This window comes from Diadema setosum, chromosome 4, assembly GCF_964275005.1.
Source record: "Diadema setosum chromosome 4, eeDiaSeto1, whole genome shotgun sequence".
NCBI lineage: Eukaryota > Metazoa > Echinodermata > Echinoidea > Diadematoida > Diadematidae > Diadema > Diadema setosum.
Window position 1 is genome coordinate 17,437,339 of NC_092688.1, and position 13,632 is coordinate 17,450,970.

The 13,632-nt window shown below is 38.5% G+C and overlaps 1 protein-coding gene across 2 annotated transcripts in view; it reads right to left on the reverse strand.

Moving 5' to 3' along the window:
• Positions 1-13,632, reverse strand: part of LOC140226962 (G protein-coupled receptor kinase 3-like) — a 123,390-nt gene that overhangs the window by 43,672 nt on the left and 66,086 nt on the right. For both annotated transcript variants that reach the window (XM_072307396.1, XM_072307395.1), the window contains exon 5: positions 12,142-12,216. In XM_072307396.1, coding sequence (XP_072163497.1) covers positions 12,142-12,216 — 75 coding nt within the window. The remainder of the gene's footprint in view (positions 1-12,141; positions 12,217-13,632) is intronic.

Below are 13,632 nucleotides of genomic sequence, written 5' to 3' on the forward strand. Positions count from 1 at the left end.
CCTCGGAAGGGTAATCGAGGTCATGCTGCAAGGCAATTTGATCATCGCTTGTACTTTATCTGACTGGTCGTGTCATATGGGAATAAAGCTAGCCCAGTGAATAAAGTTTCAGGCAGAATGTTGACACACAGGAGTTAAATGGATGTGGCTCCTAGGATACTGTCAGGTGGAGCACCAAATGTTGGGTGGACAAGTTGCAATGTGAGTGTCCACTGACTTGCACATAATGCTATTGGATGCAGGTGGGTGAAAGAATCTAGTGCCAAGTCACCAAATCATGTCAAAACTTGGATGGAGAACATGCCATTCAACTATCCATTTGTATTCAAGTTCAGTGGGACTGACCAGCAGAGAACAACAAGATATTCCATCTCCTTCCTTGTAAATCAAGAGAAATATAGGCTAAACTCAGTTAAACCACTCATATACAAGGGAACACTGAGAAGGAAAGAGGAAATGTCAGAACCCTGTTCACATTTGGCACTTGAGCAGTAACAGCATCAGGGATATCTTTGGTTCCAAAGACAACTGAATCTATCTGTAGAAATTCCTTCAGAGTTACAGTAATGGTCAGAGATGAGAGAAAGATAGAGATAGACAGATAGATAGATAGATAAATACATACTGTAGATAAATAGATAGATAGATAGATAGATAGATAGATAGATAGATAGATAGATAGATAGATAGATATCATCAGCTGAGAACCAGAAGGGTGCTATCACATTCTAAGATTTGAGCATTAAAAACCAGTTTTCATGAAATAAAAAGAAAAAGTTGATTAACCAAAAGTGGGTAGATTTATAAGCACTGTGCCAAATATCTGGTAAAATATTGCCATTAGGGGTTTTGATCTTTAACATTTTGCTGAAAATGAAAATAATCTAAAATTGACACCATAATGTAGAGGAGATCAAGCTCTACAATGTGATATCAAACTTATACCCCTCAAAATTGTGATAATACTCTTCTGGTTCTCAGTCGAAGATATATTGATAAATAGAGACAAATACACAGATTGACAAATAGAACGATAGAACAATAGATAGATAGATAGAGAAATAGATAGATAGATAGTTAGATAGATAGATAGATAGACAGAGCAAGACAGAGATAGAGGTAGATAAACAGATAGATAGATAGATAGATAGATAGATAGATAGATAGATAGATAGATAGATAGATAGATAAATAGATACATAGATAGATAGATAGATAGATAGATAGAGAGAGAGATAGATAGAGATAGAGAGAGGGAGAGCAGGTGTCAAAATCCTTGGAGCTGATGATATGTCATATGAAGGATAACACACTGACTGAAGTGAAGGAACGAGGTGAACTGCTCGCTGATGTACTACAGTGGTGAAAGTATGTCACTCAGTGTATCCTTGTTACCAAGTACATGTACGTCATACTGCCCTTCGAGAAAAGGGATGGCTGCACTTGTGCCACTTGGAACCATTCTCAGCATTATTGTTTTTCGTTCAGGAACGTCGTCATCTCCATGACCTGCTTCGTTAGATTCATGGCAAGATGTCCAGAATGGGGAATAGCTTGTGTGCCTTATCAATCACCACATGGTTTAGAGATATCTTAAAAAAAAAGAACAGTTAAATACTCTCTGAGCATTGCTTTTTACAATTGAGCGCATCAAGACATGCAGCTTGGAAATGAGGAATGGAGAGGATACTGAATGCATCAAAACAACTTTCTCTTCCCTTTCCCTTTCAAATAGTAACACTCTGTTTGAATAATCATGAGAAGATGATGGTGATATGTATGAAAAACAGTTCTGCATTATACTGTATAGCCCTTTTTACACTTGTGTTTCTGAACCCGTACTTTCTCTGACCCAGGACTATCATTAATCCTGTACCAATTTTTTCAGCTTTTTACACTCGCCAATAAATCCCGTACTAACCTCTTGTCCAGGGCTAAAGACAAAACCGACCTTTTTACACTTGTGTTTCTCAGTCCCGTACTTTGTATGGGTCGGACTTTGTCTCCGTCGCTTAACCCCAGAATATTTCTTCATTCTGTTTACACTCGCTTGCTTGGCACCGCAATTGCGGTGCTAACTCTGCTTTTTTGCAGGCCCCCCCCCCCCCTTAGCCCCACCGTTGGTACTGGACTAAGCAAAAATTTGCAAGTGTAAAAAGCACTTAAAACCAGAAATGTTTGCACGCATTTAACTTTGCGAATTTCACGAGTCACATTTCACAAAACTAAAATGCACACGAATGTTCTTGTCTATACTTAGTGCATTGAATGCCAGTGGCAATTCGCAAAAATTTCATGAAGCCAAAAAGGTCCTAGGCTCAAATTTGCAAAAATGTCTTGCTTTACCATACATATGTAGCACACGAAACAAACGTCATCTCAACTCAACATTGTCTGACTATGGGGATTTTTCCTCATTCTCACTCGCCCTCTATCTCTCCCTAATTTCTCCACTCGGATGACATGTGAAGAAGACAACCTGCAATGCTACTATCGCAGTTTACACGCAAATCCCAGCAATTATAATGCAGAGCTGTCCGTGTCATGCATGTGTTTATTTTCGAATGCCCGGCAATAACGGGGAAAAGATTGCAGGGGTTGAGATAGAGACCCTGAATGAAAAGGAAGATTGGAGAGGATGGGGGGGGGGGGGGGGGGGGTAATCAAGATGACATCATAAATATTACAGCCGGGGTCACAGATACACCTAATGGATTCATGGTGATTGATTCCTTCATCCAATATTTCATGGTTGAGGGGCGGGAGTTACCTCGGCAACACCAGGATATGGAAGAAAGAAGAGTAACAGCCATCTTAAGGGAGGGGGGGGGGGAATCATGAACTTGTCTTTGAAGTCCATGCATGCAGGCAGCCACAATCACTGGTAGGGACCCAATCGAGAGAGAGAGAGAGTCACGGAGGGAGGCAACTGGGTCTGGCAGCAAGAAGGTCACTGGTTCAAATCCGGGCTTAATCATCCTTGGCATCATGATCGTGGGTCCAAGAGCAAGCCACTCAGACTTCATCACTCTGTTGTATATATCACATTCTCTGGTAGACAGATGTCCAGTGGGTGAACTGTGTGGCTGCTCTGTTTCATATCTGATCCTATGCATCACCTCTGTCATTACCAACAGTCACTGTTTTGGACAAGATGCCCATAGAATCCGAGGAGTTGCAGAGTCCTGGCAGTGTTGAGTTGGTGGCTTGCCTTACTGCGAGCTTTGCCTTACTTCCACTTACTGCGAAACTGGACGTCTTTGCTCGAGAAATTTTATGTGCTAGGTAAGGTATCACACAAATTTTGCATGTATTCAATTCAGCAGGATGAATATATAAAATACTAATATCACACACAACAAGCAAAAAAATGTGTGTGTTTCCATTTTTGTGCTAGTTTCATGTCACACAAAATGTGTGAATATTTACACATCATGAAAATTACCACTTTTGCAGTAATTCACTTGTGTATGACAAAGTAAAATTGAACACTAAGTATTGGAAAAAGGTACTACGGATTTATGATGCCCTTGACTTTTCCTTTCATTTTTATCAGGTGGAGGGGGTGCTCTTCAGCAGCCGAAAGCTCACAAATATTTCAGTTTCACTAAGTCAAACTTTCTGACCATCAAATTAAATGATATGGGTACAACTGTTATGGGAGAATTATGCTTTTTTTAGCTGCTTTTCATAACATTTCTGTTTGAGACACACAGAATGCCTGCAATAATACTAATGCCTTTGAATGACTCATACTAGAAAGAATTCAAAGACTATGATCATGAAACCAAAACAGTACGAACTCTGTCCAATACAGAGCATCAATATGCAGCTATATTCACTAAATCACCCTACAAGGTAATCTGAACTGTTTTCTAAAAAATTATGCTACTTCATGCAAGAGCATGACAAAGTTCTCCACAGAGTAATCTGAAGTGTTTTCTCAAAAATAATGTTATAAAAAGAATACATGACATGACATGACAAAATCCCCTTGAAATGGACAGCTAGATATCTCTCAATATTAAACATTTCACACAATGCATAAATGATTACAGAATATAGTCTTTGGGTCACTGAATTGCAACATAAGTCGCCAGAAGTCTCACATGCAGACTCACATTATTTTTGGAGCATTGAGGGACAATCGGGATTGGAAATCAATTGGGACCCCCCATGGATGGCTTAATTAACTAGAAGATAGAGTTGTCTGATCATGCCTGCTTCCGCCATCTTCGATTTTTCTGCCGCAAATGTGAGCAGGAATTGAATATTTATTTGTGCACATGCACATGAGCGTGAGGCAAGTTTGCTACATTATACATTAATGTAATGTGTCCCATCACACACAGATATGCACAGACACACATACAATATGTGTATATAATGTGCACTGGCGTGTTCATTGGGAATGTAAGCGATGTATCTGGGTCACAAGACATCAACTTGCGACTCTGCATATTAATTGTATCATGGGATGCTTCCATAGTCAAGAAAATCTGAAGAATAAGCACATCCTCAAAATCACAAATATGTTTTTAACAGCATGGTTGGTCTGTCTAAAAAGTTGTCGATGAACTGTGATCATAAAACAAATTATTATTGGTATCATAGTACTGTAAAACCAGAATTTTTTCGCATATTTTGATATTAATCATCATAACAGAAATACAGCCATGTATATGCACCACAAGTATGGAAATGTCTTTATGCCTTTTACAAGAAGATACTGAAAAACCTGTCAGATCAGTGGCTTTGTGTTTATTGCTACATCAAAGGAATTTTGTTCTTAACTGATATCATCATATAAATACTGTTTGGTAGTAAACCTTCTTTTTTTTAACCCATTGAAGACAGACTGATTTTACTATACCATGCATTTCCCACAGTCACCTGCCCCACGTATACTTGGGACTAGTCTTTAACAGGTTAACAGATGCCTTTGAAGAATGCCTGTGCATTTCAATCCTGGAATCTTGGCATATCGTTGGGACAACACACATCTGATGGCTCACGATATAGTGGAGCAATGAAGATGAATAATGGACATTAGCAATGTGGAACCAGCTGACATGCACTCAATGTATGTACACGAGTGTTTTCCTCCAGTACAGGATGCCTTGCGCGTGTGATTCTTCGAGCCCGTTGCCTACGAGATACAGCGATTCACCATGACTATCGTACAATATTCATCCATCTCTTCTATGCAGTGGGACATACATGCTCTTAAAGAGCCCCACCACTACTACTACAAGCAGCAGAGCTGCATTTGCAATGCAACCAGTCTGCCTTTCCCATACCTGCACAAACTCGCATCACTGAATCGGCACAAATATGACATTGTAGATAATGGGTGGTGCCCTGCCCCCTGACCATGATAGTGTCCTTTGAAGAATCTATATTTAGATCGCAACACAGGTATCAGATCTAGATGAAGTGGTATGTTAATTCAACAATCGGATGAGAGTGCTGGTCTAACAGACTAGGAATTAGTTTGATGCATTATACAGTCTTCCCCTTGATGGATCCATCTCATGCATGAAAGATTAATTACTACTCTGTTGCCAAGGGTAACAATATTTTGTTTGATGCAATTTCCCCTCCCCCTTCTCTGTGTTTGTTCAATGCATTTCTTTTTTTTTTCATCCAGTCCATGTTACCTTTGCGCATTGCTCATTAAGATTATTTCTTCTTCTTTTTTTCCGAATATTTGCTGATGTTACAAGTTTCAACAAGAAAGCAATTATAATGCTGCTTAATGACTAGCCACATGTCCATTGTGTGTACATGCATGCATGTGTGTGTGTGTCTTGTGTGTGTGTGTGTGTGTGTGTGTGTGTGTGTGTGTGTGTGTGTGTGCGACTGTGTAGGTTCATGCAAACATGAGACCCTGGAAGACCTGCAATGCTCAGCTGCAGCAAGTGGGTTACCCTGGGAATTCTGTGAACCCTGTGATCTTTTTTTTCTTTTTTTTTTAGTAGAACAGCATGGGGGGGGGGGGGCTGATATTTTGTGAGAGTAAGACAAGACAGAGTGACTTCTTCTTCTTTTCTGGCTTCAGGAATCATCAGCTGGGCTGGAAAACATGAATTTTTTTCATCAGTAGGATTTGTTTGTTCGAATGAAAGGTGGCGGAGGCGAGCGGATCTTACGCAAGGAAAAAGTCACATGACTGAGCACAGATATGAGGAAGGAGCACATCTGAAGTAGACTTTAAATATGTTTTGAAAAGAAAAAAAAAGTATATTACATTCATTTTAGCAGCAGAAGGTCATATGTTATAGTATCCTGTGAGCAATTCAAATGGTCTAGACTAGATAATAATGATGATGACAATAATTATTATAAAATAATTTTAGTAATGATAATAACATCGAAAAAACTACCACTACTACTACTACTAGTAATAATAATAATAATGACATTAATAACATTACACAATAATAGTTAGAACTATAATGATAATAACAATAATAATGAAAAAGTAACATTAATGATGATAATGACAATAATCATTAACATTATCATCATAATTATGCTGATACTAATATTACCTATCCAAGGCAGCTTCTGGCACTGTTACTACTGCTCTTCACGATGAGTTTGCCATTATTGCCTTGCTGTTATAGAGCAGGTCTTTCTTGGTAATAGACCAGACTGTGTTTTATGGAAAACTAATTAACTGAATAAACCAATAAATGGTAGGTAATATGACCACTTTCTGCACAAGCTGTCTCGTTATCCGCAGTTGCTACAGAAACAAGTTCAAGTCAATCAGCTGACTCATTTTTTGCCATGCTGTTGCCATGGTTACCGCAATGACTACAGCTTGCAATTAAGTCTTGAAGAAAAACTGCCTCCTTGCTTATTGTCAATTGACTACACACTAATACATCAAGAATATGGTATAATTCCACATATTCCACACTTACTATACAAGCCTACTAAAGTGGAAATTTTCGCCTTGTTGAAATTTTCACACATTTCACGAAACCAGAAAATAAAGCGAAAATAAAAGCACGCGAATATTTTTGCAAGCCATATGTTCCAGTACTTAACTGTCTTGATTCCGCAGAATTAAAAACATGTAAATCTCTTCTTACCCGGATGAACACGAAAAATTTGTTACGCGAAAACATCCATCTTTATTAAAGTATTCAAGACATATATATGTATATATGTTTTCTTCTCCTCTTTAGGGTATAAGATATCTAGTCCTTTCAATGGGGTTAAGAGCTGTTGGTCTCATGGTTGCTTGCTTACAAGCATTCATTGTTTCCTTAGCAGACACATCAAATGAAATTCTAATACAATAATAACAAACGAAATTGTAAGAACTGACATTTCTGGTGCATAGATGCTGCAGAAATCCTTACTGGATGCATACTACAAGTTACACTTGTAGCAAGTAAAACTAATGCTTGCTTTCATGAAATAATGAGATAGGGCTTTGCGAGGATTCTGACAGCATTATTAAAGTACATTAGTTTTGGTAACTGTTCAGTAGATTGTTTCACTTAATAAAAAGTATGTCATTATTTTCAGTGACAAGCCTTCAAGAGCCAAGGCTATTCACATCATCTGCCACTCAACAATCTATTTCTACTTTTGAATGTTTGTTTGCCTTAATGCATGTTGCTAGATCTAGCAAGCCGCAGAAAAACTGCAGATGAGCTTCAGAGCTGGAAATGCCATGAATCATTTGTGAAGAAATGTGCATCAAATTGGAATAAATGTCCAATTCTAAATCAAATATTTCCAGTACATGGGTAAAACAGGTTCCTACACTTGTGACCTGTTATACAGATTCTGTTTGTTTGAATGCAATATCAAGGTGTGCTCATGAGATCATTACGTCCCTTTAAACACAGCATAAACCGCTTTGTAATGGTTGTTCCACATTTAGGTCACATTGTGACAGCTGTTCAAATAATGAAAGCTGCAGAAATCCAAACCTTTTTTACACGCCAGCTAATATGGCCAAACGAGGCTATCCGAGGTTTGGATTGCAACGAGCTAAAATGTCAGAGGTAGGGCAGGACAGAGCCATTAATTGAAATCAAATTAGGTACGAGACAGCTGACCAGAATTCTTCCCTTAACACCTGGGCATCTCTCATGCTGTCCTCAATCACTAGAAATCAACAACATTCCACTGACAAGAGTGATGATTAAACTCTTCTCACACCGTCTTTGAATCAACCTTTGATGGACAGCTTCTGTCGATGGAAAATATCATCGACTATGGATGGCTTCACACTGCTCATACCAACCCACATCATTTCAAATGCATTCATTGTTTCTTGGCATGGTCTTCATTGAGAATAAACATTTGTTGTTGTTCTTTTTTTTGTGGGGAGGGGAGAGATTTGTTATTCAGTGATTTACTACTACAAAAGAAAGAAAACATTTCATCATTTTGGAATCAGTTGGATGTTAAAATGATAGAAAGTCTATGGAGAGAAGGTCTTCCTGCTTTCCTAACCAATGTGTTATAAACTTGTATGATGGTCCCATTAAATTCAATATTTTTGACAGAATTTGAGGAAAATGTTTGAAGTAGTGATATTCTGGAGAATGAACTGGCTATGTAATACATTAAAAGAACACATTTAATTCATTTTTTTCAGGTTACATTTCTTGTAGCTTACACTTCAATGGAATGATAGTAATCGAACTATGTTTTGTACTCATGTTCACTTAATGATAATACTTATCCATATTTGTCAATGACAAACAATGTGAGGGCAACCTGTTGAATGATGACTGAAGTCAGGTCTCAGTAAGATAATAAATTCTTAAGTACATGTAGTAATTTATTGGTACTGTATTTCATTGCAGACAGAATCATAATAGATCAAGGATAAATGTAAGCTGGTAGGTCTAAGAACAAATAATGGCTTAAGAACCCACATCTTTTATGCTTTTATGTTGCCATTCACTTCCAGTGGTAAGTGCTTCATTAACAATGATGGCCTATGTGTTCCCTAATCATATAAAACTGTTTTTCCTGCACTGTTTCAATACAACGAACCAACAAGTGACATTTCTTAGGGGGTCAATCCCCCCCCCCAAAAAAAAAAAAAAAAAAAATCATCATCAATGTGCTGCAACCAATTACAAATAACAGTGGATTCAACAATCACATCCATTTTTCCAATGTGATGGATATCAATAGCTTTCACATCACATCTTTTTGAATAGCAATGCAAAGTTAAGTTGTAGAAAATCATGCCAAACTTCACCTGAAATCAAACCCAGTTTTAGTTTAAGCAGTACACACATTTCATGATATGCATAGTGAGGAAAATGACAAATATACCTGTGTGAGTATACTTCATAATGGGTACGGAAATAGGCACTGAAGCTCTCTTCTCAAGCTTGTGTTTTTGACAGAGAATCAAATTAAAAGTAATAAGTTGAGAAATCATGTTTATTCACACCCTACAAACCTGGTCTTTGTTTGTTTTTTCCTTTTATAATTGCACATTGCATCTTTCAAAAGCTTTTTATGATTATTCAGCTTCATGATACTCCCTAGTGGTAAACCACATGTTCTTAATAATGACTAAAAGCATTGAATATCTCCTATTCTTTTACTTTTTTTCAATACAGCACACAACATTTAGCACAGCTCCTACAAATCAAAATTCCAGTCAGTCGTGCAATATTTGGGCCGTAAATCTTTCACCATCCCACTGCGGAAATTAAACGTTGCCAACTGCCACGAAGTCTTCACAGCCGGCACTTCTGAGTGCATCGGCTCATTGGAACAGTGCACTGGCTACTGCTCGTTCCTTGTACCCCATCCAAATTGGCAACATACTGTCAGTATGTCGTCTGTGGCAGCGGAGGAGCTGTCGAAGACACTGGGCAACATGTAACATTAGACCCCCCATACACAGGGCTTCCTCAGCGTTCCCGGCTGCGTGCAGTGCTGGGTGTGCTCGAGACACGGGACGCCATTTCGTTTGCTAGGGAGATACAGCTGAGCATGCATTATGCAAATGCACGTAATAACTTTGGCGGACGTTCTCTCACGTTGGGAGAGAGAAGACAGGAGAGAGAGAGAGAGATGGAGAGAGAGAGAAGAGAGGTCTCACGCATATATGTTCTGTCGTCTTGCTGTCTGTATGTGTGTGTGTGTGTGTGTATGTGTTTGTATTCGTATGTATGTGTGACTGTATGTGTGACTGTACATGTATGTGCGCATGAGAGCATGTGCGTCCGTGAGTGTGTCTGTGTGTGAGTGTGTGAATGTGTTTTAATGTAAGGGTGTTAATGTCAGTGTGTCAGAGCGTCAGGGTAGGAATGAATTCATGTTCTCAGTAATGCGCAAGTATGTAACAATGACTGTGCTATCACACTTAGTCTCCTTTTTTGTAATTTTTCTCTTCCTCCTTCGTCACACGGGTTCCTACTGGCATTTAAACTTACTAACAGAATGCAGACTCCATATTTTGAGAGTACAGTTTGAAGGAGTTACTGTTCTAGCTATTTATACAGCGCCTCACAACTTGCACTTGACAACATGATAATAATGATCATGAAGTGATAAGCATAAAAACAGTGTGAACAGACTTGATTTGAAAGAACAATGACAGCAATCATTCTAAATTATTATCATCACCATCAAAAGAGTTAAACTAAAGAGTTAACCTAGTAATAAGAATATAAATAATCACAATAGTCCATGTATTTAAAGCAGCTATCATTTTTAAAAGAACATTATGTAACACTTTTGGTTTATGCACCTCTGGCATACTCTTTCTCCCCCCTTACCCCTCACCCCCTCCTGTCCCCCCCCCCCCCCCCATCTTTCTCTCTTCCATCTTCCCATGCCTCTAGTCCTCATTCCATCTTCCATTTCAAGACATGCTATGACCAATCTTTCTTCACTGAACCCACTTGACTCACATGCTGTGTTTTTACCCATCACCTGTCAATCTAAAGCATTGTGCTCCTCATCCGTGTAAGGATTGATCTCCGACTCTTGACAACAATGATTATTTCATCTGTCGACGCTCTATTCAGTCCCTGCATTGAATCTACCTCACACAAAATTAATATAGTCCCTTCCTTATCACCTGCCTATCTTGCTTGACCAATGCGCTGTTCATCCATATATAGCAATCAAATTTCATCTCTCAGAAGGTTCATCTGTCAATACATGCATTTTGTGATGGAACTTTCTTCAATGTCTGCAGCTTTCCCCTTTCTTTTCTTTTCTTTTTTTTTTTTTGGGGGGGGGGGGGTCTTATACATGAACAAGAAGTATGACGACAATTTTCTGTATTTTCATAATGGATGTGCGGACTGACAGTTTGCATGTACAAGTACGTATGCATAGGTTATGCATGTTTATATTAAATCACTCATATTGCGTGTGTGTTCACCACAGTAGCTATTTGTTTGCATGTATCATAATGTGTACGTACTGTTGTATGTCTGTATGCACATAATAATGCACAAATGTGTATGTCTGCCGTTGAGTGTTCCTTGTGCATATGCTGCATGTTTTCCCGTGGTCTGACGGTACATACAGATGATTGAACTAGAGCACAATGCCGAGTATGATATTTCACTTTTTAAAAAAGACGGCGCATCGTTGCGATATTCATGGGGGGGCCCTGGATTCCATCCGATGCACTTTGCTCTTTTCGGCTTTTCTGTATTCAGTGTGCCCAAAAAATGAAATTGGATGCAGGGGAAATGACAACCAAGCGCTCTATCATGGCATGTCCTCCACCGAAGAGGAGTGGTCATATCAAATGTCTTCATTGTACATGCAACATTTTCTGCAGAGCTGAGGAAATGCCAAAAAATGCCTGAACACACATGACAACAATAAAGAAATAACAACAAAAACAACAATACTGATGATCATAACAAAAATAGAATGGTAATGATGATAAACCCTCGAATGATAAACTAAATACTGATGATAACAATATAATGATGATTTTAAAAAAAAATGATAATAAAAATGATAATGACAATAATACTTGCAACGATTTAATTTCAAGTCCCACTTTGTTTTTCCTCTTTCTTCAACTCTAGATTATCCTTCATCGCAATCACATGCGTGAGACGAAGTGAATATAACATAGATTCGTGGAGCGTCGAGTGCTGAGATACTTACGTTAAAGAGGTCCGGTTTGGCTTCTTGATTTGTCAGCTTTTGTCTCACGTTTTCTACTGCCTCCTTGGAGAATTGCTGCACAGGGAAGTAAGCAAGACAGAAGAAGGGGGTGATCATTCGTGTGAAGGATCAGATTCCACCAATACAACAATCATTTCATCGGCAGCGGTGCATCAAATATCATCAGGTGGTAGCATCAGAGTTTCTTGATCTCATACTTGAATGCCTCATGTACAGAAAAAAAACATGTGAGCCGACAGGTAAATAATTTCTACTTGAGACAGAGCTTACATATCGTCGCTGGGGCGACAAGACCTCGTATCTACAAAATGTCAAATGTTCAGGAGAGCCAAAAAACATGGCGGCCAAAGCACTATAGCGAATGGGATAGCCTTTCCTTTGACATGCCGTGGTGGCTTCATTTTTGGAGTAAGACAGTTAGGATTTGGACAGGACCTCACTTAACCCATTATTTGACTATTAATCCAAAAAAGTCATTTTCACCAAAATTGCAGATACAAGGTCTTGTCACCCCAGCAATGATATATATGTGTATGATAAATATATACTTTTGGTGTTTTAAGAGCAGAAACATAGCTTTAAATAACAATTCATCATAACAACACAGCAGTTGAAAGCACTAAGGTTTAAAGGTGGCTCAAAAATGCATTCAACATTTAATGACAGCATGCAGATCTTCATAAGATGTGGACTTCTCATACAGCTTGACTTGACACTTGATATATACAATACACTGTAACATCAAATGTAAGCATCAGATATATTTGTTGGAAAACTGAGATGATAAGCCAAGGAAAGTTACCTCATCAAAGTATTTCAGAAGCATGAGGCAACTAATATCTTTATAAACTCGCTATTAATGCCGAAATTTTGACCGATACAAGATAAAAGGATGGCCCTGTATTGTTTTTGAAATCACCCTCTAACATTGGAAAAGGCAAACCGCTTCTCATATGGCACTGATTTAAAGTTTCTAGGATTTCAACATAATCTTACACCTCTGCAGACAGGGAATACCCTCATTATCTTCCACCAAGTTTAAACTATAAGTCAACCCTGAGATAATGGCATATCATGGAAAAATGACAGCAAATCTCTACATTAGCAACATATGACAGATTGAAAAGAGGTCTGTGTGTGATTGCTTTTGTTTCTATATACATGTACTGTACCCTACCAGGGGTAAGATGGGAGTTTGCTGTATGCATTTGCTAGCAGCCATTAACATCCCTCCACTCTTCAGCCCATCAACATCTTCATAATAAATTCAGCCTTTTCCCAGACTTTTCTGCTTCAATTGTGTCCTGAGCAGCATTAATTTTTCAGAACTGAGAGTGTACGCTTTCTCGTTTTAACGACTCTAAACCTCAAATATTTAATAGTACTATATGATAGACCCCTTTTACAAGAGTCGCTCCTGAACGTCCAGGTATGAAAGAGAATCTTTGTGGCACCAGGGATATCTTTCTT